This window comes from Cydia splendana, chromosome 3 (assembly GCF_910591565.1).
Source record: "Cydia splendana chromosome 3, ilCydSple1.2, whole genome shotgun sequence".
Taxonomy (NCBI): Eukaryota; Metazoa; Arthropoda; class Insecta; order Lepidoptera; family Tortricidae; genus Cydia; species Cydia splendana.
The window spans coordinates 20,519,683-20,547,254 of NC_085962.1; the positions used below are offsets into that span (position 1 = coordinate 20,519,683).

Sequence of the window (27,572 nt, forward strand, 5' to 3'; positions counted from 1 at the left end):
AGTTTGTAAGGTATGTATCTATGGGCCATAGTAGCCTGAAAATAAATGCTTTGATTGATTGATTGATTGATTGATTGAAATCGAGTGGTCGAAATTCAAAAATCGGTCCCCTGGTATTCAACATAATCATCATTAACATGTATGAGGTTCACTGATACTTACTGTGTCTTGAGTGTTATCATAAACATAGTAATAGACTAAGAGCTAGCCCCGGAAAATAGCAGGTACTTATATGAATATATTTTTTAAGAAAAAAAAACCGACTTCTATGGGGCCCGATGGTGCACTATGTAGAAAAGTAGATAAACCAACCACTTTTCTAGTAGCATTTCGTTTCCGTAAGGGTCGTAGTTCTAGCCTAACCTAACCCACTTCTCTGATAGCAGTTCGGTTCTGTGAGGATCGCAGATCGAACTTAATCAAACCCACTTTTCTAGTAGCATTTCGTTTCTGTAAGGCTCGCAGTTCTAACCAAACCTAACCCACTTTTGTTCGGTTCTGTGAGGATCGCAGTTCAAACCTAACCTAACCTACTTAACGGCGCATGCGGCGCTGTGTACGGGGGTTTGAGCGGGAGGGGTTTGGCATCATCATACTTTATACCTACATTTTATGGTAGGTAATAATCATAGTGGTTTATTTAGTTTAGGTATCATAGTGGTTCTCTGAGTCCGGGTCCGAGTCCGGGTCCGAGTCCGAGTCCGAGTCCAGGTCCGGGTCCGAACCGGATCCGGGTACGAGTCCGGGTCTGGGTCCGAGTCCGGGTCCCAGTCCAAGTCAAAATCGAAATTCGAAATCACCAAACGTGTACTAGTATGCGTCGTTGAAGAGTTCTGTTCTGATCATCATCAGCAGTTCCACTTCATCAAATGCGACAGTTTTTAATGTAAATGCTTGATTTTATGATGAGAATACAGAAAATTCTATACGTATGCCTTTAAGATTTGAGGAGTTCCCTCGATTCCTCGTGGATCCCATCATCAGAAGTCGAGCTTGACAAAAATGTGGCTTAAAAACTGAACTTGCTTAACAAACATAACGAAGAGGACAAATCGCCAAACGTGAACTATGCGTCGTTGAAAAGTTCCGTTCTGATCATCATCAGCAGTTCCACTTAATCAAATGTCACGTTTTTGAATGTATATGCTTGATTTGTTAATAAAAACATAAAAATCTCTATATGTATGCCTTTAAGATTTGAGGAGTTCCGTCGATTCCTCGTGGATCCGGTATTATTCCTCAGGTATCGAGGGAACTCCACAAATCTTAAAGGCATGCGTATAGAGGTTTTTGTATTTTCATCAGAAAATTAAGCATTTACATTAAAAACTGTCGCATTTGATGAAGTGGAACTGCTGATGATGATCAGAACAGAACTCTTCAACGACGCATAGTACACGTTTGCGGATTTCGAATTTGACTTGGACTGGGACCCGGACTAAGACCCAGACCCAGACTCGTACCCGGATCCGGTTCGGACCCGGACCTGGACTCGGACTCGGACTCGGACCCGGACTCGGACCCGGACTCGGACTCGGACTCGGTCGGACCCGGACTCGGACCGGGCCTCGGACCCGGACTCGGACTCAGACCCGGACCTTTACCCGGAAAACGACTATGATACCTAAACTAAATAAACCACTATGAGTACCTACCATAAAATGTAGGTATAAAGTATGATGATGCCAAACCCCTCCCGCTCAAACCCCGTACACCGCATCGCATGCGCCGTTAAGTGGGTTAGGTTAGGTTTGAACTGCGATCCTCACAGAACCGAACTGCTATCAGAGAAGTGGGTTAGGTTAGGCTAGAATTACGACCCTTACGAAAACGAAATGCTACTAGAAAAGTGGGTGGTTTCACCTCCTTTTCTACATAGTGCACCATCTACCATAATCTTTCACCGGGCCCCATAGAAGTCGGTTTTTTTTTCTTAAAAATTATATCATAATAATAAATAACAAATAGTCGTTAACCTCCTGAAACCCAGAATTAGATATGTTAAAGAAAGTTAAGTACCATAGAGAAATATAGTAAGAGAAGAGTGTTCACTCCATACATCAGTTTTGGTAGGTACCAAAAATATTAGAGTCGAGTCAGCGAGTAGCGGAATTATCAGTTCTTTAAGTAGCAGTAGTAGTACTGTCAAGTGTCAATAGGGGTGCCGTTCAATTTTAATACAAACATTTTGCATAATTACATTTAACTACTTTTAAAACTCATAATAAACATAATGTATAGAAACAAAATCCATAATATTATTCGTTATATTATAATAATTAAATTACATAATGTTCTATAATCATAAAAACGTTGTTAATAACGATCATTAGGAATAATTTTACTTGTTATAACATAATACAGTTAGTATTATGATTAAAATGTAGAATTATATTTTATTATATATTTTTTTTATTTATAATGTAATTTTTTACGATCACGAATATCATAGATAAACATAATTTTGACGAATGTAGCAAATTTATAGTGTAATTTTCATCTTGAAATAAAGAAATCTAAATCTAAATCTAAAGAATGATCGGGTGACATAATATAATATGACATAAATTATAAAACAACTTACATATTCTACCTTAAAGCAGGCCGCTGTTAGGTACGACGACGAGCGAAGCGAGGAGGAGTGTTAGGTAGAACTGTGACCCTACAGCGCGCGAGCCGAGCGAGCGAAGCGAGCGTGCCGCGGCAGCGGCCGGCGAAGTGCCAGAACAGACTTATTTTATAATACATAGTACACATTTTATTATCCTCTCGATCATGAGAGGAGGCCTGTGCCCAGCAGTGGGGCGTGTATAGGCTGAATTGTTATTATTATTTTGTCTGTCTCTTACAAATTCTCAGGACCATGGAGTCCCGGACATTTGGAAGGCGTGCGTGGTTTTCATAGAAAAAGAACGTTACAAGCATTAAATAGTATACAAAGTGATCATTATTTAGCCTATTTATTATTTAGTTATTTTTATTTCTATTGGAGCCTATTTCTGCCAACAAACTGTTATACAGTTTGGCGGAGGTTGTACCTATCATGTAAGAATATGCTGTTCCGTGAATAAATGGTTTATTTATTTTTTTATTTATTATTATTTATACTGATTGCCTGTTATGCAAATACATTACTATGCAACTGAATTATTATTATGTCTGAAATTATGCAATTTGTTCTTATTCATTTTGTTTTTATACTAAATAATCATTTCTGCATTTCAAAATTATGCAATTTGAATTATGCAAAATGAAAATTCGAAAATAGTTGTTATTAAAAACATTACACACCCTGTCAATAGATGTATATAGCACCGACCGGAAACTCTAATCTCAACAACATAATGGAACCGGGTATGTCCTTAAACTACGTCCAAAAGAGAGGTATGGGCACTGTGAGTGTCATCTCGCTTTGTGTGGTAGGGCACAGCACAGCGGAATCAGCGGATGTCATTCCGGATCTAGAGCAGAGCCCAACTGGGGAAGTACCTCCACCTTACAGAAAACCGCAGCCAAATAACACTAGACCCTACTCATAGTGTTGTGTTCCTGCCGGTGAGTAAGGTTGCCAGAGCTCAACAAGGGTGCCGTGTGTTGACGACGGGGGACCTATGGAACTCACGGTACTGCCATTGGTCTGTGTGGACGCGAAGTGCAGGTGCGGCTATCAGGGAGACCCGGTGAAACGGCTGTCCGCTGGCCGCCCGCAGGTCAGTAGGGTTTCCGAACCCAGGGATTACTTAATCTCCGCCCTGGGAGGCTGAACCACCAACCTCGCGTAAAATCCTTGATGTAGTAGTCGTGCCGGAGAAGGAGACCGGAGTGGACCCGGCTGCTGCACCATGGGGGGACCGGGGGCGCTTCCGTACGCCGTGCCTGTAACCGCACTACCCTACATATCTCTTTGGCAGATCTGTTCCGTTCTCTTGTCCCTTAAGCCGTCAACACCCCGAACCCTCTTTGTACACTCAACAACACATGGTAAATAAGGGAAAAAAAAGAAATGGTCTCTCGGCGGCACCCCTTTCCACGCAGGTGGACTTCTGCAATATCAGGGGATTGCATTCTAATTTGAGCGCAGTCCATTACCACCTGGAATCTGCGCAGCGGACCATCCTATTTTTAATGGAGACGCAGATATCCTGCCCGGCGGACACTGCATACCTACTATATCCCGGCTATACATTTGAACACAAGTTCATGAGACACGCGGGTGTATGTATGTACCTATGCCCGGCAGGAAGTCTGCTGTCGCCGCCTCCATGCCTTTGAAGACAGGGACCTGTCAGTTCTGTGGGTGCGTGTGGATTACAGCGGCCACACTCGTATCTACGCGTGCCTATACAGGTCTCATAGCGGAAACACGGAGACAACCCGGCTCTTCGAGTACCTACAACTGACGGGTGACAAACTTCTAGAGCAGTACCCTTCCGCAGAGCTGGTGATTTTAGGGGACTTTGACGCCCACCACGTTAAGTGGCTTGGTTCCCGGTCCACCGACCACGCAGGGAGGGCTGCTCACGATTTTTCTCTGGCCTATGGACTCTCGCAACTGGTACATTCTCCCACGAGAATTCCAGACATCGAGGATCATACGAGCTCTTTACTGGACCTCCTGCTGACCACACGTCCGGACGGATATTCCGTCTCAGTGAATGCACCTCTCGGTTCATCAATCACTGCCTCGTCCGGACACAGGCACCTTGCGCGCAGCCCGATCCACCACGGCCAAGTAGCTCGCGACGCGTGTGGCAATATAAGTCAGCAGATTGGGACGGACTGCGTGAATTCTACGCCTCGTTCCCGTGGAGGCAGCTCTGCTTCACATCAGACGATCCTGACTCCTGTGCAGCCAATGTTGCCGAGACAATACTGCTGGGAATGGATTGTTTCATTCCCAACTCGGTAATAGCTGTGGGAGCAAAGCGACGTCCTTGGTTTAATCGGCCTTGTAAAGAAGCTACAGTTCGCAAGCAAGCTGCTTACAGTGCTTGGACCAAGGCCGTAGCTAATAAGGATCCGAACGTTTCTGATGTGAAACGCAAATTAAACGCTGCCTCGAGGTCCAGTAAAAAAGCCATTGCCAGGGCTAAATACGATTTCGTCGGCAGAATTGGTGAGAAACTAGCGGGCTATCCCACTGGGAGTCTCGCGTTCTGGTCGCTCGCCAAAGCTGCCGAGGGAATTTTTTGTCAGTCGTCTTTAGTGTCTTTACCACCACTGCGGAATGCTGATGGTGATCTGGCCCACAGTGCAAAAGAGAAAGCCGATCTACTTGGTACTCTTTTTGCCTCGAACTCGACCCTGAACGACGACGGTAGCGCCGTGCCGCCCACCATCGGCGGTGCGTATACTCTATGCCAGAAATCTCATTCACGCAGAGGGATATTCGGCGGGAGTTGCTATCCCTGAACGTCCATAAGTCGAGCGGTCCAGACGGCATACCAGCTGTTGTGCTTAAGCAGTGTGCTCCTGAGTTGTGTCCCGTGTTAGCGTGTCTTTTCACACTCTCTAGCGACAAACGGCATGTTCCATCTTCGTGGAAGACGGCCCTTGTGCACCCTGTGCCTAAAAAAGGGCGATAGATCGGACCCATCGAATTACAGGCCTATCGCTATTACCTCCCTTCTCTCTAAGGTCATGGAGCGTATAATTAACGCAAAGCTCCTGAGATACCTAGAAGAACACGACCTGATCAGCGACCGCCAGTATGGTTTTCGCCACGGTCGTTCGACTGGTGATCTCCTAGTGTATCTCACACACCGATGCATGGGCTTCGGCCATTGAGAGTCAAGGTGAGGCATTGGCAGTCAGCCTAGATATAGCGAAAGCGTTCGATCGGGTCTGGCATCGGGGTCTTCTGTCGAAGTTACCATCTTATGGATTGCCGGAGGGACTATGCAAATGGATCGCTAGCTTTTTGTCCGGCAGACGCATACGAGCCGTAGTAGACGGAAGTTGCTCCGATAGCACATTGGACATTAACGCTGGCGTTCCGCAAGGTTCTGTGCTATCCCCAACGCTGTTTTTGCTGCACATCAATGACATGTTGTCTACCGATGACATTCATTGCTATGCAGACGACAGTACTGGGGATGCCTATTACACAGGCCGTGCCAATATCTCTCGTTCTGTGGTGCTGGAGAGTCATGAAAAGCTTGTGTCGGACATTGAGAGCACTCTATCCAGAGTTTCGGTGTGGGGTCGGGACAATTTAGTGCGATTCAACCCCACCAAGACACAAGTTTGCGCGTTCATCGCTAAGAAAACCCCATTTACTGTGGTCCCACAGTTCCAGGGCACAGCCCTTACCATGGGTTTACCGACTTCAAAAAAAGGAGGACATTCCTCTAATTTCGTCGAAATCTTTTTAGGGTTCCTTACCTCAAAAGGAAATAAAAACCGGTCAAGTACGAGTTCGTTTAACTCGCGCACCGAGGGTTCCGTACAAACTTTCAACTATCTTAGGTAACTATAAACACAAAAGACTTGACCAGAAGTTCCTATATACTAAGCATAATTATGTACATTGTACAGCGAGACCGGTAGTACCCATGTATGTTGGTTTTTCAGGGATAATTCTTTATCATGTGAACTGGTTTCAACAATTTTTATTTTATTTATAAGAAGGTGTTTTAATTGTAACCTCATAAAAAAATCAATTTAAGTAGGTATGTACTTATAATAAAAACTCGCAAAGGTGGCAACATTAAGTTACCTACTAACACCGTGTAACTGGTGACCGAAGAGCTGGCGGCTACCTCGCACAACGTATCAGCATTGCGATACAGTGAGGAAATGCCGCCAGCATCCTTGGTACAATGCCCCAAGGGCCTATTTTAGATTTAAGCTAGTTATTAATTTCGTTTAGTACTACCACTGTATATATATTGTATGTAAATAAATGATCTTTAATTAGTTACCTACAAATTCATTTAGGACAAGTTTTTTGATAATTAAAAAAAAGTTTTCAAGATAGAGGCGTGATTATATTTTTCCTGTAATATTATTTATGATAATGTTATATAAAAAACCTTAAACTTCGGAGATAAGGATATGGTATTTTTTTTAAATTCCTATATACTTAAACCAATTTTTTTTTATTGTTTTAAAATGTATAATTTGAGCTCTTTCAAACGATATCCCACTTGACCTAGTAACTAGATTTTGAAATTTTGCCCCCTCTTCATATGGGGCATTTTTCATATCTAATAAAAATAAAATAAAATATAACACTTTCAATGTGTCTGGGTTAGCGTTGTTCATAAATATTCCAAATTTCAAATCGATGATGGCTTAAGTAGCTCTTGAGATATTTAGCAATGTGACTGACAGACGTACGGACAGAGACGGACAGACGGACGCACCATAAGGGCTTATAGACTGTGCGAGAACTCGCATGCGAGTTTCATTACATTGCGTTATTTGATCGGTCGGCTGAATTGTTGTAACCTTAATATAAATATATATTATTATTAATGGTCCGCAATGTAAATTAAAATCGCATGCTAGTTCGCGCGCCGTCTAAATGAGCGCTAAGGGTTCCTTTTGTATTTTCTTGGTACGGAACCCTAAAAAGCACCCGTACCTATATCAGTTACGCACCATTAAAATTGCACACGGGGTCTCATCATGCTTAAAAGATTACATTGTTTTTCCAATTCCGTTACTTTACATTATACCTAAAAGCATAGAACATGTACACCTATGGCTTTTGGTTAATGAAATCCGATAAGATGATAAGTAAATCTGCAATAAATTTTAAATGATAACATTTGAATATAAAACGGACACTGACCCGAATTTCACTACAGTTATGTCAATAGGAGCCATGGCCTCAACTCTTGCGGTTTTTCTGTGCGCTGTATTCGCAGGTAGTAACATTTAAGTTTTTTTCAGTACATTATGGTGCTACTTTACCGCCCTAGTGCGTAAGTAGAAAATTTAAATGGCCATATGTACTGTAAAAGGACGTACAATACACGTGCGAAAAAGTAGTTAATTTGCAACTCGTGTCGATTTATTTATCGCGCCTCGTTTCAAATTTCCTACTAATCGCACTTGTCTCGTAATGTACTACATATTACATTCAATATTACATTATTTTTTCAGAACAATAGGTAAGTATGTTCAACCCACAGATATAAGATATAACACACATTAAAATATCTCGTCTATTGTATGAAATTCTCTTATATATTTTAATTTTTATTACCTACCTATAACAACTATATTTTCAGTCACCAAAATATAAAATTGTCCCTAACATTTAGCATGTAGGTATGGTATGGTACCTAATCATAAGATGCATCGTTTTCAGGGTTTTCGGGCACGGCGGCCCAGACGACCTACTTGCCCGATTCGCAAAATGTCTACCACCTCTTCACTAGGTAAGTCGAATGATCTTATTAAAATTTTATGCCCCCTGGCCAAATTTCTAAGATTTGTTGTAAGTAATTTTTTTTAAATATGTTCCTGCAACTCGAGCGCAACTCGATCGATGCAATCGAACAGTTTTGGTGATATTTGGGAACATTCATTTGTATAAACATACGCATAAACAAGCAAACAGCCCAGCCTCTTAACCACACGCATACACTGGGATAATATGATCATTTGCTTAAAAAATACATAGATTGAAAAAATATATACTTGCAGACGTTAAGAATAATAAAAACCAGGACAAAATAATAAAAAAATATATCAAAATAGCGTCTATCCGTCGCCTCACAGAACTATGTATTAGCAAAATCACTTTCTGGTTTTGATACGAGGAGCGCGATCAGGTATTCGAGAGCGTGATCCAGTGGTGATTTACTGTGGGACACTGTAGTAGTAGTGTAGCACACAGTGACTGTACGAGTTTTAGTAACAGGAATCGGATTTATAATGTGGTGAGTTAATTGTTGGTGGGTAAATTAACTTAGATACCATAATTTAGCCTATATACCCATAATGATGGCTTAGCAATGAATTACTGGATTCCATCAATAAAACTTTATGAAAATGCCAGAAAAAAAATATACACTTTGGAAAACATGAAACTTTTAGGAGCGTCGAGGACAGAAACGTGCGCTAAGCAATAGTCAAAGTTCGACTGCCTGTTGTGCGGCTCAGGTTTGACGATAAGGAGTGGGGAGGGTACCACAATATACCTGGGTCTATAGGCTACCCCCACGTGATATTTTTTTATCAATATGTTGATTTTTGCAAAATCGACTTTTGGCCGCCTAAATCGGTCAAATCTACGTCTGTGGCATTAACGACCAAGAAAATTACAATATGATGTTTGAACCCGTGTTGCGGTAAAAATCGACTAAATTATAATGAACACTTTACAGAGAAAACCCAACCACCAGCCAGCCCATGGTCCTCGGCTTCCCGACTCTAATCGGAGCCAACTTCAACCCGGCCCGCCGCACCGTCCTCACCCTCCACGGCTGGGACTCCACCGCCGTCTCCGCCTCCAACGTGGCTCTCGTCCCTGGTAACCGATAACAAACCTTCTCTTTCACCTGTGTAGTCGTAACGACCTAGAGCACAGATTAATAAATAGTTACTACGTAACCTAGAGTGAAAGTCACGGCAGCATAACTAGTGAAACTATAGACCGACTGCTTAACTCAGTCCTCGCCCGCGCGGTACGGGGGCGACGGGGCGGTACGACTAAGGGTGGCGGGGAAGGTGCGGGCGCCGTACGCCTGCCGCTCGCACCTTCCCCGCCACCCTTGATGACTTTGATGAAAATATGTAGTGTAAACTAGAGGCCGATTCTGATTTAACAATTTGATAAGGATAAGTAAGTAGGTATAATTTATATATAAGGTAAACGTACTAGAGCTCGACATGCTAATGCCCAATAGATGACACCTTGCTGTCACCTCTATGGACAATGACTTAAGTTTCAAGATGACATATACTGCACCAAGTAGCATGGAAATGTCGGCAACATCAATATAGCAGCCAATTAAGAACTTAGAGTGATTTAAGGGACGTATAAGAGTGTCAGAAAAGATTTAAGCTGTATAAAAGGTACTTTACAGACATTATACAGCTCAAGCTGTATAAAATCATTATAAAGGATTCTGCGGAAGCATGGGGTGCTTTATCAGAATATAAAAAATCTACTTTTTTTTTTTTTTTTTTTTTTTTTTCAGCCTACTTTGGTGTCCCACTGCTGGGCAAAGGCCTCCCCTCGTTTTCTCCACTCGACCCTGTCATCGGCATTTTCCCACCATTTGGGGTAGAATGCGTCCAAGTCGTCCCGCCATCTCCTTTTCGGTCTGCCTAAACCCCGACCTGCACCGTCTATTGTGTTCCGTGGGTCCCACTCAGTAACCATTTTGGCCCACCTTTCTGGGTGCATGCGGCAGACATAAACTAAAAGTGTTGTGAGAGACTACAAGCTAATTCTATCGTAAAAGCTGTATACAGGCTGTATTGTAGTAACACTTGGCACTTTTAGCTGTACAAAAGTATCTGTCAACTCCGTTTTAAAACATTAAGTGTTGTGAAACACTACAAGCTAATTTTATCGTAAAAGCTGTATACAGCTGTATTATAGTATCACTTGGCACTTGTAGCTGTACAAATGTATCTGTCAACCCCGTTTTAAAGCTATTTCTTATGGCGTAATCTTACTCTCCTATAAGAATAGTAGTAGTATAACTTCTGTCTGTAGGGGTATTATAAAACCAAATGAATAAATGGCAGCTATAGTACAGCTTTTTTCTGTATTACTGATAGAGTCGCTTATAACAATCTTTTGGCGTAATTTTACACTCGTATAAGTATAGTAGTGTAATGATTTCTGAAAATAAGTGTATTATAAAACTAAAGGAATATATGACAGTTACAGTACAGGTTTTTTATTTGTTATACGGATCTCTAAATAGAATTATAACTTATGTACGGAGAACCGAAATACAGCCAAAAGAATACAAATATTCTATTATAAAGCTGTTTTAATTACGAAAGCTGTAAAAGACATTCCATTTATTACACAGCACAGCTACTAAGATTATAATGCTCTCCAACTATCCTGTAGGCTGTTTAAAAATTGTCGCCATTTTACAATAAAAAAAAAACGTATTTGTAAATATAATTAAAGAAATACTTGCAAATATTTAGCAGACTAACGCCGTGTTATGATTACCAGCTAAAATAAATTGTTTAGTCTTAGAATTAATATTTATAAATATTTTTGATACTCTAACCTTAAAAACAAACAGTAACTTTACCGATTTTTGATATTTTCCTTATGGTTTCTCTTTGTTATTTTGCAGGCGCGTAAATATTTTGCCAGAAAAGATACACAGGTTCACAATAAATAATAATCCGCACTTACCAATAATGTAATATTCCATTCAAGTCCTGTATAATATTTACTTTTACTTTTACCATCCACTATAACACTTTATTGTCGCCATTACTATATTACGAATGAACAAGATTAAGACATTTTAGTTTCTTTTATGATTATTATTCTCTTGTAATTCTTTCTTATAACTCATTTAAAACTTATATTCTTATATCGTACTTATAAGAGATTATCTGTAGTGTTAAGGTTTCCTGTTACACCGAAATATAGCTGTAATGCAGCTATTATGCAGCTTATGTATTGCTTATACAGCTACTCTACAGCTCTAATAACGCCAAAGGCTGTATAATTTGGGCCATTTTTTTACTTATAAGGGCTGTATAAGCGCTTATACAGCCTTTGTACAGCTTATAGTATACAAATAAACTTTAATACAGCTTATATACAGCTTGCAATGCTACTTGGGTGGGACCGCGTCGAGCACCAGTACGTTTACCTTATCTAGATATGAAAATCTAATCATAATTGGGTTAAACCATGCCGGTAGCAAACAACCAGAGACCTTCGTCATTTTTTTCATCGACTTCAAAAATTATCCGGATTATCCCTTCAAACCAAAACTCGGGCATTAAAACAATGTACTACAATATCAAGTTGCAAGGTGAATAGCAATCTTGAGGCCTTTCTTTAGTAACTTCATCGATTTGAAACCTGATTTCTTGACTTTCGTTAAAAATTGTTTGTTACTGGTTTTTTTTTCAACGTGTGTTTTAGCCATCATCGCAGCCGCAGACGTGAATCTGATTGCCGTGGACTGGAGCGCCGGCGCCGGCACGACCGACTACAATGAACTCATCGGCCACAACCTGCCACTTTGCGGTAAGCTCCTTGAAGAGGTAACTCAGATGACATGGAGAAGATAAAGGTTACATCCGGAATCAGACCGATCCAGCGTTACTGCTGTAATATTGCTGCAGGAAGCAGGAATGTCTGTATTCCAGCCATCAACTTTGATTTTGACATTTCCTGCAACAGTACAGTCGGCAACGGTCTAATTGCAAAGCAAATTGACAGCGACATCGTCCATGTCAACGCTTAGTTAGCTTGAACGGTTTCTAGAACTTTATGTACAACAAGATTATAATGTCTGTCGTAAAAATACAAGAATCAGCTTGCAAGATTTTATTACATTGTTACTTAGTTAACAAGCGAAGTAAATGCTTTGTGACACAAACAATAACAAGAGACAAAAAGAAAGTTGACAAGAGACAAAAAAAGAAAAGGCAACATACAATTTGACACTAATATACATATAGCAGTAATAGCGATTTTAACCATGTACATATTTTACACTAGGGCCATGTGTTGTGGTAAAGAATAGGCGCTGACTCAGCATAAATACCGCGGAAACCGCAGCACTGATCTTCCGTCAGAACTTTAAATAAACTATAGTGAATGAATGACCAATGCAGCGCTTTAATAGTCATGTATATATGAAATATATATGTATATATGAAATATATATGTATATATGAAATATATATGTATATATTTATATATACTTGTAATATAAGTGGATACCAGAAATATTTGTAAAAATAGAATTCACATAATATAATTTCAGTAACGGTGTGTGTACTAACAAAGTATGTTGTCATACTTACTTAATAATAATTTAGTAGGTATGTATATAAGTGTGTTATTAATAATAAATACATTGTTCCCAGCTGAAAGCATCGCCCGTTTCATCGTCTGGCTGAACGTCGAGACCGGCGCGACTATTGACCAGTACCACATCATTGGGTTCGAAGTCGGCGCCCACCTGGGCGGCATCGTCGGCAGAAACCTCAACAGTCTAATTCCTTTCATTACTGGTAAGACATTAAACAAATAAACACACGTCTTCTTAAAAATAATATTATGTCTGTATAACGTTCTAAGCAAACTCGGCACCCAAGTGACAAAAAGTGCAACCACATCTGTTTAGAATTTAGCTAAGCGTATAATAAGCGTCATTATAGATCTGTGAGTGCAACTAACCTGGTAGGTATCTACTTGAGCTTATAATTTTATCGAAAAAACTATCAAGAACAAAACAAGACGTTGTAAATAGTAATCAAATCAGAATAAATATATATCTCAGAACTCTTCTTTTTTTTCGTCATACAGTATGTAATGTACAGTCACCTGCAATAATATCTTACACAACAAAGGCCTCAAAAATATCTGACACGATCTTATTTGTAGAGCCATAAGAGCCTGTCACATATTTTTGCGGCCTTCGAAGAGTAACTTATTATTGCAGGTGACTGTACTAGTACATTATTAGGCTGCTGGATGTTCAGAACATACAAGGCATTAACACTGTAGACAACTTTATCTATTTGGGATCGACCATTAAACAATGAAGGAAGCTGTGTCCCGGGGATCAAGCGTAGAATAGCCATGGCGAAAGACGCGATGACACGCCTTCAGAACATTTGGAAAAATCGGGGTATAAGCTATAAGATCAAAGCTCGCTTAGTCAGAGCCTTAATAATGCCTATCTTTCTCTATGGAGAAGAGACGTGGACAATTCGATCAAGAGAGAGGCAGAGAATAGATGCGTTCGAAATGTGGTGCTGGAGGCGAATGCTACGAATGCCGTGGACGGCAAAACGCACAAATGTGTCTATTCTCTCTCAACTTGGCATCAAGACTCGGCTGTCCACCATTTGTTTGCAACGCATACTGCGGCTACCGCTGTCATATTTCGGTCACATCATGCGAAGAGATAATAGCAATCTGGAGAAATTGGTCATTGTTGGCAATACCGAAGACTGTCTGACCAAATAAAGGAAGCCACCGCCTCTTCCAAGCTACATCAAGTAGTGAGGGGCTACTTTGGACCGCAACCGATGGAGACAGATTGTTTATTTGAGGGGTTCCAGTGACCACGATCCTCAATAATGAGGGACCGACCAGAGAGAGAGGTACATTATGGTTTTAACTTCCAGGGTAAAAAAATATGATATTTTTCAGCCCTGGCCCCGACCCGTCACGGCTTCAACGGGAACAATCAGTTCTTCTCCACCGACGGCGTTTACACGGAGGCCATCCACACCGACGTGTTCGGCAGCGGCGTGCACGGGCCCGTGGCGCACTCCGACTTCTACCCCAACGGTGGCTTCTCCCAGCCGGGCTGCGAGATCGTCGACTGGGAGTGCAGCCGTGACAGGTGAAACACATACCGTACAATCAGGTCACTTTAGTCCACAACTTACAACTACGGTTCAAGTTCCAGTAAAATATGTATAAATATTTGTGATCTCCACGGGTAAAGGTACTTTATGGCGGTTGGCGCTTACGACTCGTAGCAGCGTATTCCTATTGAAGCTACGTGAATAACAGCGTAAGCGCCACCCGCTATAAGGTACCTTTTCCCCTGGAACGACATATTTTTCAAATTATAATGAGTATCTATCTAAGTAATGTAGAAAAAGTATTAGTATATCTAATTAACAAAATAAATGTAACGAGTACAAATCAAAAAGGCTCGTTGATAATCATCGTTAAAAACTGGACCATAGTTGTATAATAGGACTATAGTTACCTATCTGATTTTGCGGTACAATGATAAAGCCTAAAATAGTTTAAAACTCATCTATAGACTGTAATGGTTCCAACTGGACCCCAAAAAGTCTAGTCTATAAGTATGATATATCTTTCATTCCGCCTACCTTGTATTTAATATTATGTAGAACCTCGATTATCCGAACCCTCAATTATTCTACCCACCTAACCTATATTGCACGCGAAATTTCCTAAAGCGGACTATTTAACAACGTTCCATGAATCAAAGTCAACGTTTAGTTTATCGCCGAACGTTTGATTTATAGTTTACGGATGAATCCTCTCAAGAGTTGTATAGGTAATCATGCAATGTAATCATTTGGGACGGGTTACATTTAATTGTGTGTGTGTACATTTACCTATTTAAGAAGAGGAGCCAAACGGATTTTTGATGCAAGAATTAAAAAAAAGTTTTTTTAAGCTTCTCGATCGGGACACTAAGTTCATTTATCTCTAGGTCCTTCCTGTACTTCGCGGAGTCGATTGTTTCTGGAGGCTTTACGGCGTCCCGCTGCGAAGGTGATTTCGACTCGGACATTATCTTGCCTATCAACTGCGACGCCGAGGATACACTGCCTATGGGAGGCCTGACTGATAAGACGGGGTGAGTACGACCACAAAATATAATTGTTAGTGACTAAGTACTTGTACGACCGAAGTTTCGGTTTCGGCAGGTTTCGGCATAAAAATCATGTTTTGACCTAAAAATTCGGTGTCGGCCAAAAAACTGCCGAACGTTTCAGCTTCGAAATTGTATTTTCGGTAGTGTCATGTTATCTGGGGGCCTAGCCAAGATAACAATCGTTGATAGAAAACGTCAATCGAAACTTTAAAAAATGTATGGAAATTGTCACGTGACTTTTCGTAGCATCTGCTGCACGATACTTACATTATGTCTTTTCGTTTGGCGTTTATCGTTGTACATTTGTTATAACTATTGGCTAGGCCCTCAGACTGCTCTCAACTAAGTATTCTTAATTAAGTGTCATTCCTATCTAGAGTTGTGCCTTTCTCGATAACGTTCTCCGTTTACTATGAGAAATATTCTCGAGCGAGAACGTTCCCCATACAAAACGAAGAACGTTCTCGGGAACGTCACAACTCTATTCCTATCTATTGTTTTTACTAAGTATAACATTGATACTATCAATATATATGGTCAAGCAAATCTTGTCAGTAGAAAAAGGCGCGAAATTCAATTTTTTTATGGGAATATAACCCTACATTTTTTATATTTGCCGCCTTTTTCTACTGACTAGATTTGCTTGACCAACTATAATTTGATAGGCAGCCCTTCACAATCGGATTATTATAGAAATGTGGCTTAGTTTTGGCCCAAAAGTCTAAGTATAAACTCGACACCTACTCGTAACTACCACAAAGACTTAATATTTATAATCAGAAACTTCCAGGGGAATTTTAATAATATTCTATTATATTTGTAATATATTGTATTGCTTTCAGAAATTGGGGGTTCTTCTCCGTGCCCGTCAACGCCCAATCCCCCTTCTCCCGGGGCTAACAACTCTTCTGTGATAATTCGGCCTTTGAATCCTTCATAATATAAAATTTGACTTGTATATTATGAACTTGTGTGTTTGATTTATATTTGTATTATTTATTATTTTGTCTGATAGACTGCACATTTTTTCATGACAATCGCATGAGTTACGTATATCATTATTATTACGTAATGAACTGGCCCCTGTCCCACCACTCATTACTATGTGCAAAGAGAATATAATCACTACGTTTTAAGAGACGGGACTTCCATACTAGCGATTTGATTAGTCTGTGTGTATGTTTGGTGTTCCAATCATTACCAACATGTATGACAAAGAACTGTCAAAGAACAATAGTACCAACATAACAGACTTAAATAGTGTAGTATGCCATACGCTTGCGTATTTTATCGATATCGATAAATTGGGGAGGGTTGAAACATAGGCCCCTGTCAACAAATTTCGCACTAGAAATCAGGTTAGAATCGAGTCCACATTTAAGTCGTATGTTATATATAGTGTGGACTTTTAGTGGACTAATACATGGTTGGACTTAAATGTGAACACGATTTTTATTTGTTAAAATAAAAATATGTCAAATGATATTTTTTTTTAATATTTTAATATAATTAATTTAAAATACATCCCGACGGTCCGACGGTCCACAGGTTACAGAGGAAAATGTGTGTTCACTTGATTAAATGATTTTTTTTCTATATACATATAATATTCTTGAATAATAAAATTAAGTCTTCCTTTACAACTTATTTGCGCCACTGCCTGCACCTGAAAACATTTAATAATTAAAACAGATTATACATACTTTTTGTTATACGTTAGGTTAAAATCTTAAATAATAGAGAATATCACGCAAAACTCTGCGTAAGTAGCGCCACTACCACTATCTGTCACAATCTGGGGGTCTACCGCGAAACAAGAAAACCTAAATTTCATTATCCTCTCTATCACTCTTGCATATTCGTGCGATAAAAAGGCAGATAACTAAATTTCGATTTTCGCGCTTACCAGTACTTAGGACCTTGTTAACAAAGCGCCTTGATGCATCAATGTCATAATAATGTATTGTCTGTGAAAACTTGTCAAAAAACAGTTTAAGGCAGAGTATGTATAAGTTAGTCTATGAATTTACTGGAGTCGGTAGTACTGCACTCTGGCGGCAGAACATTGCAGTAATAGCCCCTATTACTAGATTCCAAAAATATATAATATAATGTCCATTCCATTAATGCACAGATGATAAATAATTTTCCACTAAAAATATTCGGAGAAATAATTATAGTCATGTTGTATAACAGGAAATTCACTCATTTTATTTTATTTACATTGATAAAAAATTAGGCTGCAGTCGATATCGATACTTCGTATCGATACTTGTAGTACATCACTAGTTCACAATGAAAGTGGATATGAAATATCTAATTTTCGATGTATTTATAGCCTGCTACACCAAAATAAGGCTAAAAGTAAGTATCTAAAGCAATACTTACCGGTCTTCATCTAATGGAAATTTTGCCATAAACTTCCTTTTTTGCGATTTTCGCGAGCGTATCAATTGCCACATATTTCGCACTGAAACAACTTAGTTTTCGGTGGCATTTAAACAAAATCTATTGACTCACTGTATGTTCTTATCACGTTTGACTGTTTTGGAAAATAACGAAGGCTTTTAAAAAAGAAATTCCAAGAAATACGTAAGTAAAACCTACGAACCGCCATGACAAGCAACAAAGTATAGTGTAAATAACATTATTTGCGGTATTTGACACATTATGACTGACGTATATAGAGATGTAACTAACGCAAATCGATTGTCACAGCAAGCGATTACGATTGGATGGCACGTAGACTGAGGTATCGAATTGTGACGTATAATGAATTTTTATTTGCGATTTAAATAAAGCTAGAATTATATGGTTTTCCCGCAAGCTACCGGTCGGTCGGTGTATTTAATACACCGACCGAGTAGGTCGCACCCATTATCAAAATTGAAACTAACTGGGGATCTATTTTAAATTTTATTTATGTTATTTCTGTGTCAAATTTGTTGTCTGTTAAGTGACGATAAATATATCCATATTTACAGTTAATTATCCACCTTTTCCTTATTTTTATTAAAAGAAAAATGAAAAATTCATATCGATTTACTTAGACGACTACCGATTCATAACGGTGGTGTCCGGCCAACCCTAAAATTAAAAAAAAAAGACGTAGAACGTAAACGTTCGCAGTGCAGTTGTTTTCCTTTGTGATTTCGATGTGCAAAACATTTTACGTAGTATTGCTGTTGTGAGTGACAGACGTCAAATACCGCAAATAATGTTATTTACACTATAATGTGGCTGACAGTTGACTTGACAGATAAATAGCACTGACGTTTTATTTTGTTTTTTTTTGGCTATGGCTTGGTTACTGAAGTCCATACAAAACCTTGTTTTGTTCCTAGTTGCGTCAGCCTGACTATGTGTAATTGTTACCCACAGAACACCGCCTCTAGAAACCTAATATTGGCCATTATGTTCCCGACGCAAATCACCAAACTGTGAGGTGCGGGAGGGGTGCTCACGGCGTTGCGATTGGTCGTTTCAAACATGGCGCGCTGACACGTGCAAGCGTAGGGATGGGACATGTTCATTACAGGTAGTGGGTACTGCTACCAGTGATACCGAAATGTATTGTGGTAAAATTGTTACCAATTTAGTATACTTAGAGTAAACTTACTTAATAATTATATTGATTAATTTAATATTTCATTAAGTAATTTAACAATGTACCTGAAATTTTTACTTAACATATTAGGGCATTTCTGCTTAAAGTACCCAGAACATGAATTTTAAAGTTTAGAATTTTTATATTATTTCCACTCAGAATCGCAATCTCTTTTGATACGAGAAAAAAGTGTCGCCGAAATCTCATACAATTATTTTCTTTTGTCCGTTTTATTAAGGTCATAGAAGGTTGTATTGAAAACATATTCAAATGGACTAATAACATATGCCTATTACAAATCAACTCCGAGTTCTCTCGCACTTATTTGAAGTTCATCATCAGGTCCATCTCGAGACATGAGACCTAACTGCTCACCTACAGGATTCTAAAAAACCCATACAACATATGTCTATCACAAACCAACACCGAGTTCCCTCGCACTTCTTTGAAGTTCATCATCAGGTCCATCTCGTGACATGAGACCTAACTGCTCACCTAGAGGATTCTAAAAAACTCATACAACATATGTCTATCACAAACCAACACCGAGTTCCCTCGCACTTCTTTGGAGTTCATCATCAGGTCCATCTCGTGACATGAGAGCTAACTGCTCACCTAGAGGATTCTAAAAAACCCATACAACATATGTCTATCACAAACCAACACCGAGTGCCCTCGCACTTCTTTGAAGTTCATCATCAGGTCCATCTCGTGACATGCGGCCTAACTGCTCCGCTGGCCTAGAGGATTCTAAAAAACTTACACAACATATTTCCTATATATTATGTCTAAAATGGTACAATACGGTATGACGAAGCACGAAGTTTCCGCAACTGAAAAACCATCATCGTCACATCACTAGTCGAAAGGGAAAGGGATAGCGCATTGCATTTTCAAGTTGACGAAAAGGGACGGACATACTTCGCCTCTGCTTACTGACCAGTATAAAATGAACCCCGCGGACAAGAAACATTATTCAATGAAATAATGAATTTGACTTTCCTGTGGGATGTTATTCCATCTGTTTCGTAAGTAGATGTCTTAGATGACTTGCCACACCATTTTACGCTGCAATATCCCATGATTTCCCAATGAATTCAATAGTTTACGATTTATTTACTTAGACTCGTGCACACTGCTAACAGGTCGTTACGTTGGGCGCAACTGATCGGAGCGGCGCGCGAACAATCTTATATTTGACCTATACACCATACGGGCGGTGACCGCGAGTCGTCCTATAAGCTCGGTCTATAGGGGTTGCTCTGTGTTGTTACCTGACAGCACAGAATAAATAATACTTACAGTGACAATTCGCGGTACATTCTCGGGTCAACAAGTTGATAAAATATTTAATTAGGTATTTTAAAATTTCATTAAACCACTATTTTGGCGGCGTGGCTCCATTGAATCGTCTGCTCTTATGTCGGATTCGGCAGTTTCCTGGAACCTCCGAAACACCAGCCAGGGCTTGTGATTCTGAGTAGAAATAACATAAAAATTTCCACATTTTTAAATAAAAATATTTTTACAGTCTTACAGTAGGTATATACCTACTATAAGACTTTAGACAATTATTTGGCACATATTTACTTAGCATTTGTTGTGCGAGAATACGGCAACAAATTAATAATATTTATGGGCATAGATACAAAATACGTGTTATCAAACACTTGTTCTCTCGACGTAAATACTTTAAATATTAATAGAACGTGAATTCGAATAGTAATCTAATCCAATCTTTTATCTCCATGTTACCATAATCTTAAGTGGCATATATGTTTAAATATCCTTCCAATACTAAATATTTATCAAAATACGTTTATAAAAAGATGTTGGTCGCTTTCGCTTTTATACTTTGCGGTAGACGTCAACGGTAACGATACATTTGCCGACACGTCACGATAGATAGAGCATATACCTACTTAATATACACCTTGTATCTTGTATTACATACAGTAATACAAGATAAACCTTTTAATTTACCGTGGACGTCAACGAACGGCATAATAAGTATCGTGGATGGCAACTTCCACGGTAATTTAAAAGCGAGCGTATACAATCTCCAACATGTAGATCCGTCCTTACGTGACGGTAAAACGTACCGTATGTACTTAGGTACTCGTCCTACATCCACGGTAAAGTATGAAAGCTAACATTCAAGACAAGATACATTATCTTAACTACGAATTTATACCTATCTGTAATTCGCCCTTCAAGATCTCTTTATCTCATTGGAAGAAAGGGGGGCTTGAATTTGTGGGGGGATATCGATTTACAGAGGAGTACCTACAAGTGCTTGTACAGTATAAATGACAACAACCAGAGAGAAGTATTAAATCGCAGCTGAAAAAATATGCGGTTAGCGGTCATCTTAGGGTAAGTATTATTAAGTAGGTTTGATTTTAGAGTAAGTGTTTTTTGTGCTTACCTACTTGTATAAAATGTCTGAAAAAAAAGGACTAATTAATAATAGCTTATTGCGTTGCTCATTTGAGAAAGAAAGCTCATTGTTTATAAATAAATCTCTGAACTTACTTTTAACCCACTAAAAGTGATAGTAATTACGTTTCGGCACTAGGGCATTTTAATACTTTCCAATTACTTAAGTTTTATTGCATTTTTTTACGATAAGTAATGAAAACTCGGTTCTAAGTAAATGGATTTCTTGATGTATAGTATGCTGAGTATGCATTCTGATAGTAGGTATTTAACTCCCCATTCGATATTCTTTATACTTAGCCATGTTTTGTAAAATAGGTTCCCAATGTAAGTATTTTAGTTTAGTTTGAAATAAAAAAGCGGCCAAGTGCGAGTCGGACTCGCCCATGAAGGGTTCCGTAGCAGCAACAATAAAATTGTGGTTTACGATTTATGACGTATTAAAAAAAACTACTTACTAGATCTCGTTCAAACCAATTTTCGGTGGAAGTTTGCATGGTAATGTACATCATTATCATATTTTTTTTAGTTTTATCATTCTCTTATTTAGAAGATACAGGGGGGGGGGGGGGGGGACAACACACATTTTACCACTTTGGAAGTGTCTCTCGCGCAAACTATTCAGTTTAGAAAAAAATGATATTAGAAACCTCGATATCATTTTTGAAGACCTTTCCATAGATATCCCACACGTATGGGTTTGATGAAAAAAATTTTTGAGTTTCAGTTCTAAGTATGAGGAACCCCCCAAGATTTTTTTTTTCGATTTTTGTGTGAAAATTTTAATGCGGTTCACAGAATACATCTACTTACCAAGTTTCAACAGTATAGTTCTTATAGTTTCGGAAAAAAGTGTCTGTGACATACGGACGGACAGACAGACAGACAGACAGACATGACGAATCCATAAGGGTTCCGTGTTTTGCCATTTGGCTACGGAACCCTAAAAAGTAGAGTGTTTAACTCTGGTGAGAGGCACACATTCTGACTAGAAGTATTAAAAATTATCTCTTCAGAAATGAGTGGTTTTCATCTCTTGGTTAACAATCTACTATTTCAGTTTTACAGCATTGGCTCTCGGCAGCAATGCTTTCTACACAAATCAGTCGAGGAAGTTCCCCGAGGACTTTGTATTTGGCACGGCCACCGCTTCCTACCAGATCGAGGGCGCTTGGAATGAAGACGGTAAGTTACGTTTACCAAAATAATTAAAACAATTTTCATACTTGATTTATTCTCCATGGCGTGAAATCACACATTTTTTTTCTGAATTAGTAAAAGCTAAGCATGGACTTTAAAGTTGACGTAAGTACATTTTACGATCCAGTCACATAAATCAATGTACTTACATAATTTGTGTAGGTTCAAAAGCCTTTGACTGTTTTAAATATTCAGGTAAAAGTGAAAACATCTGGGACCACATGACCCACAACAAACCTCACGTCATCGTAGACCAAAGCAATGGTGATATTGCTGCAGACACCTACCACAACTATAAACGCGACGTCGAGATGATGCGAGAACTTGGAGTGGACGCGTACCGGTTCTCCCTTTCTTGGTCTAGAATTCTACCTTCAGGCTTTAACAACGAAATCAATCAAGCAGGCGTCGACTTCTACAATAACTACATCAATGAGATGATCAAGTACAATATCCAACCCATGATCACGCTATACCACTGGGACTTGCCTCAAAGACTACAAGAACTAGGAGGTTTTGCCAACCCTCTCATAGTTGAATGGTTTGAAGATTACGCTAGAGTGGCTTATGAATTGTTCGGCGATAGAGTTAAAGACTGGATAACTTTTAACGAGCCTAAAGAAGTTTGTTATCAAGGCTATGGTGCTACCACCATGGCGCCGCAGCTGAATTCTACTGGTGTAGGAGACTATCTGTGCGTGAAGAACTTGTTGATTGCCCACGCGAAGGCGTACCACGCGTATAACAACGACTTCAAGCCCAGCCAGGGCGGGCGCTGCGGCATCACAATCGCTGTTACTTCATTTGAGCCACTGACGGATTCTGACGAGGACGAGGCAGCAGCTGAAATGAATAGACAAGCCCAGGTGAGAAGACCAAACTCCCTTTTAGTGCATGTTTTCATGTGACCGAAACTCTTAATAACCCTAGAATCTTATTTTCTGAAGGACATTATGCTAGAGTCTGTGCGGAAAGAGAAGAGTCGTGGAATGTATTAGGCCCCATACATTCCAAGACTCTTCTCTTTCCGCACATACTCTATAATACAGTAATTTTATACATTTTGCGTTTGCGTCAAATCCTCCGTCAAGTCCCGAGGTTCTGATTTTTTGCAGACTTGTTAGTCCTTTATGATGTTGGGGCAATGAATACTCCAAGTTTGAGACCTCGAGCGCCAAACGCAACTTTGTCAAAAATCGAAAAAATCGCGAAAATATCAGATTTTGTTTAGATTTGGGCAATTATAACCCTAAAGGACTAGTTTTTGATAGTATCTTCTCAAGACGTTTTTAAAGTAGACTAAATTTGCTACAATACGAGACTAGAATTGTCTCTGTAGATCAAGAAGATTTTGAGATATAGCCTTTCAAAATCTATAATTTTTTGAAATTGAATTCGTAGTCTAAGTGAGTGCAGTGAGTATGCACTTTTGTCTCAGGGGATGCTGCTTGGCACGATGGTTCCTAAGGTCAAACAAAGCTGATTTCGCCCGGTAGCCACGAGATCGTACGGTGCCTGCGGGTCGGATCCCCAGGTCAAATCTATGCTATATTTCTTCCTGCTCTTAGCAACTACTGGGCAAGCTATATATCATTTTCATATAATTTAGGGTTTCCTCATTCTTTAAAGTATCACTTCAAAGCAGGCAGTCATAGATTATTTTGGAAAAATATGTAGCGGATTGAGTGACGATTTCCATAGAAGGGCCATTTTATTTAAAGTTGTCCCTACACAATTTTTTCAAAATTGGGATTTTTTATGTTATTTCTACTCAGAATCACGAGCTCTTTCTATCCTAATAGGAGAAAAAAAGTGTCCCAAGGTCTTTTTCCCATTCCGTTACCATTTGTTCATAGACTTTGTATGGCGGTTTCGGAATGGAAAGATCGAAAAATTTATGGAAATGGAAAAAAAAAGTGTAGGGGACAACTTTAAATAAAATGGCCCAGAAATGTAATTATGGCCAAAGTCAAGGGTTAAAAATGTAAAACAAAACACTTAACTTGGCGTTTTAAAAGTATGAATATAATATTTTCGCCCCTAAATTATATGAAAATGATATATAACTTGGCCTAGTTCCTAAGAGCAGGAAGAAATATAGCATAGATTGGACCTAGGGAGCCAACCCATTCCTCCCCTTTTTGGGGAGTAGGCATGGTATGATCTCGTAGCTACAGGGCCAGATCAGCTTTGTTTGACCTTAGCAATAATTGTGCCAAGCGGCATCGCCTGAGACAAAGGTGCATACTCACTGCACTTACTTAGCCTACGAATACAAGTTCGAAAAAATCAAAAATTTTAAAAGGCTTTATCTTGGAAACTATTAGATGTACAGAGACAATTTAGTGTCGTACTGTAGCAAATTTAGTCTACTTTAAAATCGTATTGAGAAGGTACTATCAAAAACTAACCTTTTAGGCTTATAATCGCCCAAATCTAAAAGAAAACAGAATTTTTCGACTTTTTACAAAGTTGCGTTCGGCGCTCGAGGTCACAAACTTGGATTATTCATTGGGCCAACATCATAAATAAGTCTGCAAAAAATCAGAACTACCGGAAAAAATTCGACAAACTTACTGGATTACTATCGATGCTTTAAAAAATTAAAAATAGCGTTTTCTTAGAATTAGCTTACGCCATACATATGATCAATTAATCAGTGCCTTAAGTAACATGTTCTAAATTCTAAAATATTTGTTTTTAATTTCAGTATGGCATATATGCGGAACCCATTTTCTCTGAAAAAGGCGGGTTCCCCAAAGAATTTTCCGACCGCGTCGCTGCCAAAAGCAAGGTGCAGGGCTACCCTAAGATCTCGACTTCCAGAATTCACTGAAGAAGAGAAGGCATACGTCAAAGGATCTGCAGATTTCTTCGGAATAAACCACTATTCGTCTCTTTTGATATCCGCTAATGAATATAAGGGTGAACACCCAGTGCCCAGCATGTACGATGACATAGATACTGGAGAATTTGTGCCCGCAGATTGGCCAACAAGCGCTTCAACGTGGTTGTTTGTAAGTTATTATTATACTCGTATTAGGCAAATGGCAGCCTCTAGGGGCTTTGCCAGGCTCAGTTAGAGTTGGTTAGAGGTAGAAAATATAAAAAAAAATAATTAACAAGAAAGCACGATGTACCCCTCACCAAAATGGCGGCAGGCGTCCCTGTTTGTAAGTTGTTCTGACTGTTATTAGTACATCTTATACCTTTAAACGAGCAATTCTTGTTTATTTATTTATATGTACATATATTTATATACTTAGGTATCTATTTCGGGGATCTTGGAAACGGCTCTAACGATTTCGATGAAATTTGCTATATGGGGATTTGCGGGGGCGATAAATCGATCTAGCTAGGTCTTATCTCTGGGAAAACGCGCATTTTTGAGTTTTTATATGTTTTCCGAGCAAAGCTCGGTCTCCCAGATATTAGAATATATAGAGTACGTCTGGATGAGTCTGCACGTCAAGTACTACGTCAAGGTATGACCATGGTATGACTTCACTTTGAAACTGCCATCACATTGCAAACTTAGTGGACAGGAACTCTATCAAGTAGTTAGAAACCTTTTCATAGAATAAGGTTTGTTAATACAGAAAAAAGGGCAAGTTTTCTTTATCGTAATAAATAGTCAATTGTGTGACGATTTTCGCGAAACGATATTTTTTTTCACATAAAACCATGTAGGTACTCAGTTTCCTACAAATCTTATTTTATCATTGAACAGCAAGCACCGAATAGCATGTACAACGTCCTAACACACTTGCACAAGAGGTACAACGGGCCAGTTTTGTACGTGACTGAAAACGGCTGGTCGACGGGAGAGGGCCAGCAAGACGACGACCGCGTGCGCTACTACCGCGCCGCGCTGGAGGACACGCTGGACGCCCTGGATGAAGGAGTACGCCTTGAAAAGTACATGGCCTGGAGCCTTATGGATAACTTTGAGTGGATGCAGGGATACAAGTAAGATTATTATTAGAGTCGGACCAAGAAAAGTCTGCAGCGGATTTGATAGCCCACGCAGTGCAAGTGTCATTTAATACGTCATAATTTCATAGACTTTGACTTTTAAAATAACACGTGCACTGCGTGGGCTATCAAATCCGCTGCAGACTTTTCACGGACTGACTCTATAAGCTCGTCTCGACGTCTCATTGCTGACTGGCGTCGTTAGCGATAGGGGTGATAAAAGGGTGCCAAACCATTTACGGCTGGGAAACTTATCTTTGTTTTAACCTAGCCTATGTATCATAGTAGTAGTAAACTCTTTATTTTACAAAAAGACATACTAAAAATAACATACAATTAGTAAGAAGTACAAAGGCGAAGTTAATATCCCTTTGAGGGCTCTCTTCCTTAACTTTTGAGTAGGTGAGAGGAGAGAGTGAAAAGAGGGTGACAAATGCAACAAAATGTACTAAGGTAAGTACCAGAAAGGTATTGTGATGATCAAATGTTCCATATAAGTTGGGATCAACCGCAATAAAGCAATAACAAAATCCTAAATAAGAGCTAAAAATGTTTGTCTACAACTACATTTACATTCGTCCCGATTCCTTAGCGTTGACAATGTCTGTTGGTCATGGTTTCTAGGTCTATGTTATTTCTATAGGGAGCGTTTCGGATTGTACGAGGTGAACTTCACATCCCCCGAGCGGACGCGAATCCCGCGCAAGTCGGCGCTCGTGTACAAGCACATCGTCGCCAATAGACTGATCGACCACAACTACGAACCAGCCAGCCTCGACATCACCATTGATGAATGA

The 27,572-nt window shown here is 39.5% G+C and overlaps 1 protein-coding gene and 1 pseudogene across 1 annotated transcript; both read left to right on the forward strand.

The window, feature by feature from the left end:
• Positions 1-7,768: 7,768 nt before the first annotated feature.
• LOC134806307 (lipase member I-like) lies at positions 7,769-16,510 on the forward strand. The gene is made up of 8 exons (XM_063779526.1): positions 7,769-7,874; positions 8,321-8,390; positions 9,342-9,487; positions 12,095-12,199; positions 13,048-13,194; positions 14,342-14,537; positions 15,390-15,536; positions 16,397-16,510. The coding sequence occupies exons 1-8, from the start codon at positions 7,817-7,819 to the stop codon at positions 16,452-16,454; spliced, it is 927 nt and encodes a 308-aa protein (XP_063635596.1). The 5' UTR covers positions 7,769-7,816; the 3' UTR covers positions 16,455-16,510.
• Positions 16,511-21,496: 4,986 nt separating this feature from the next.
• Positions 21,497-27,572, forward strand: LOC134806692 (myrosinase 1-like; annotated as a pseudogene).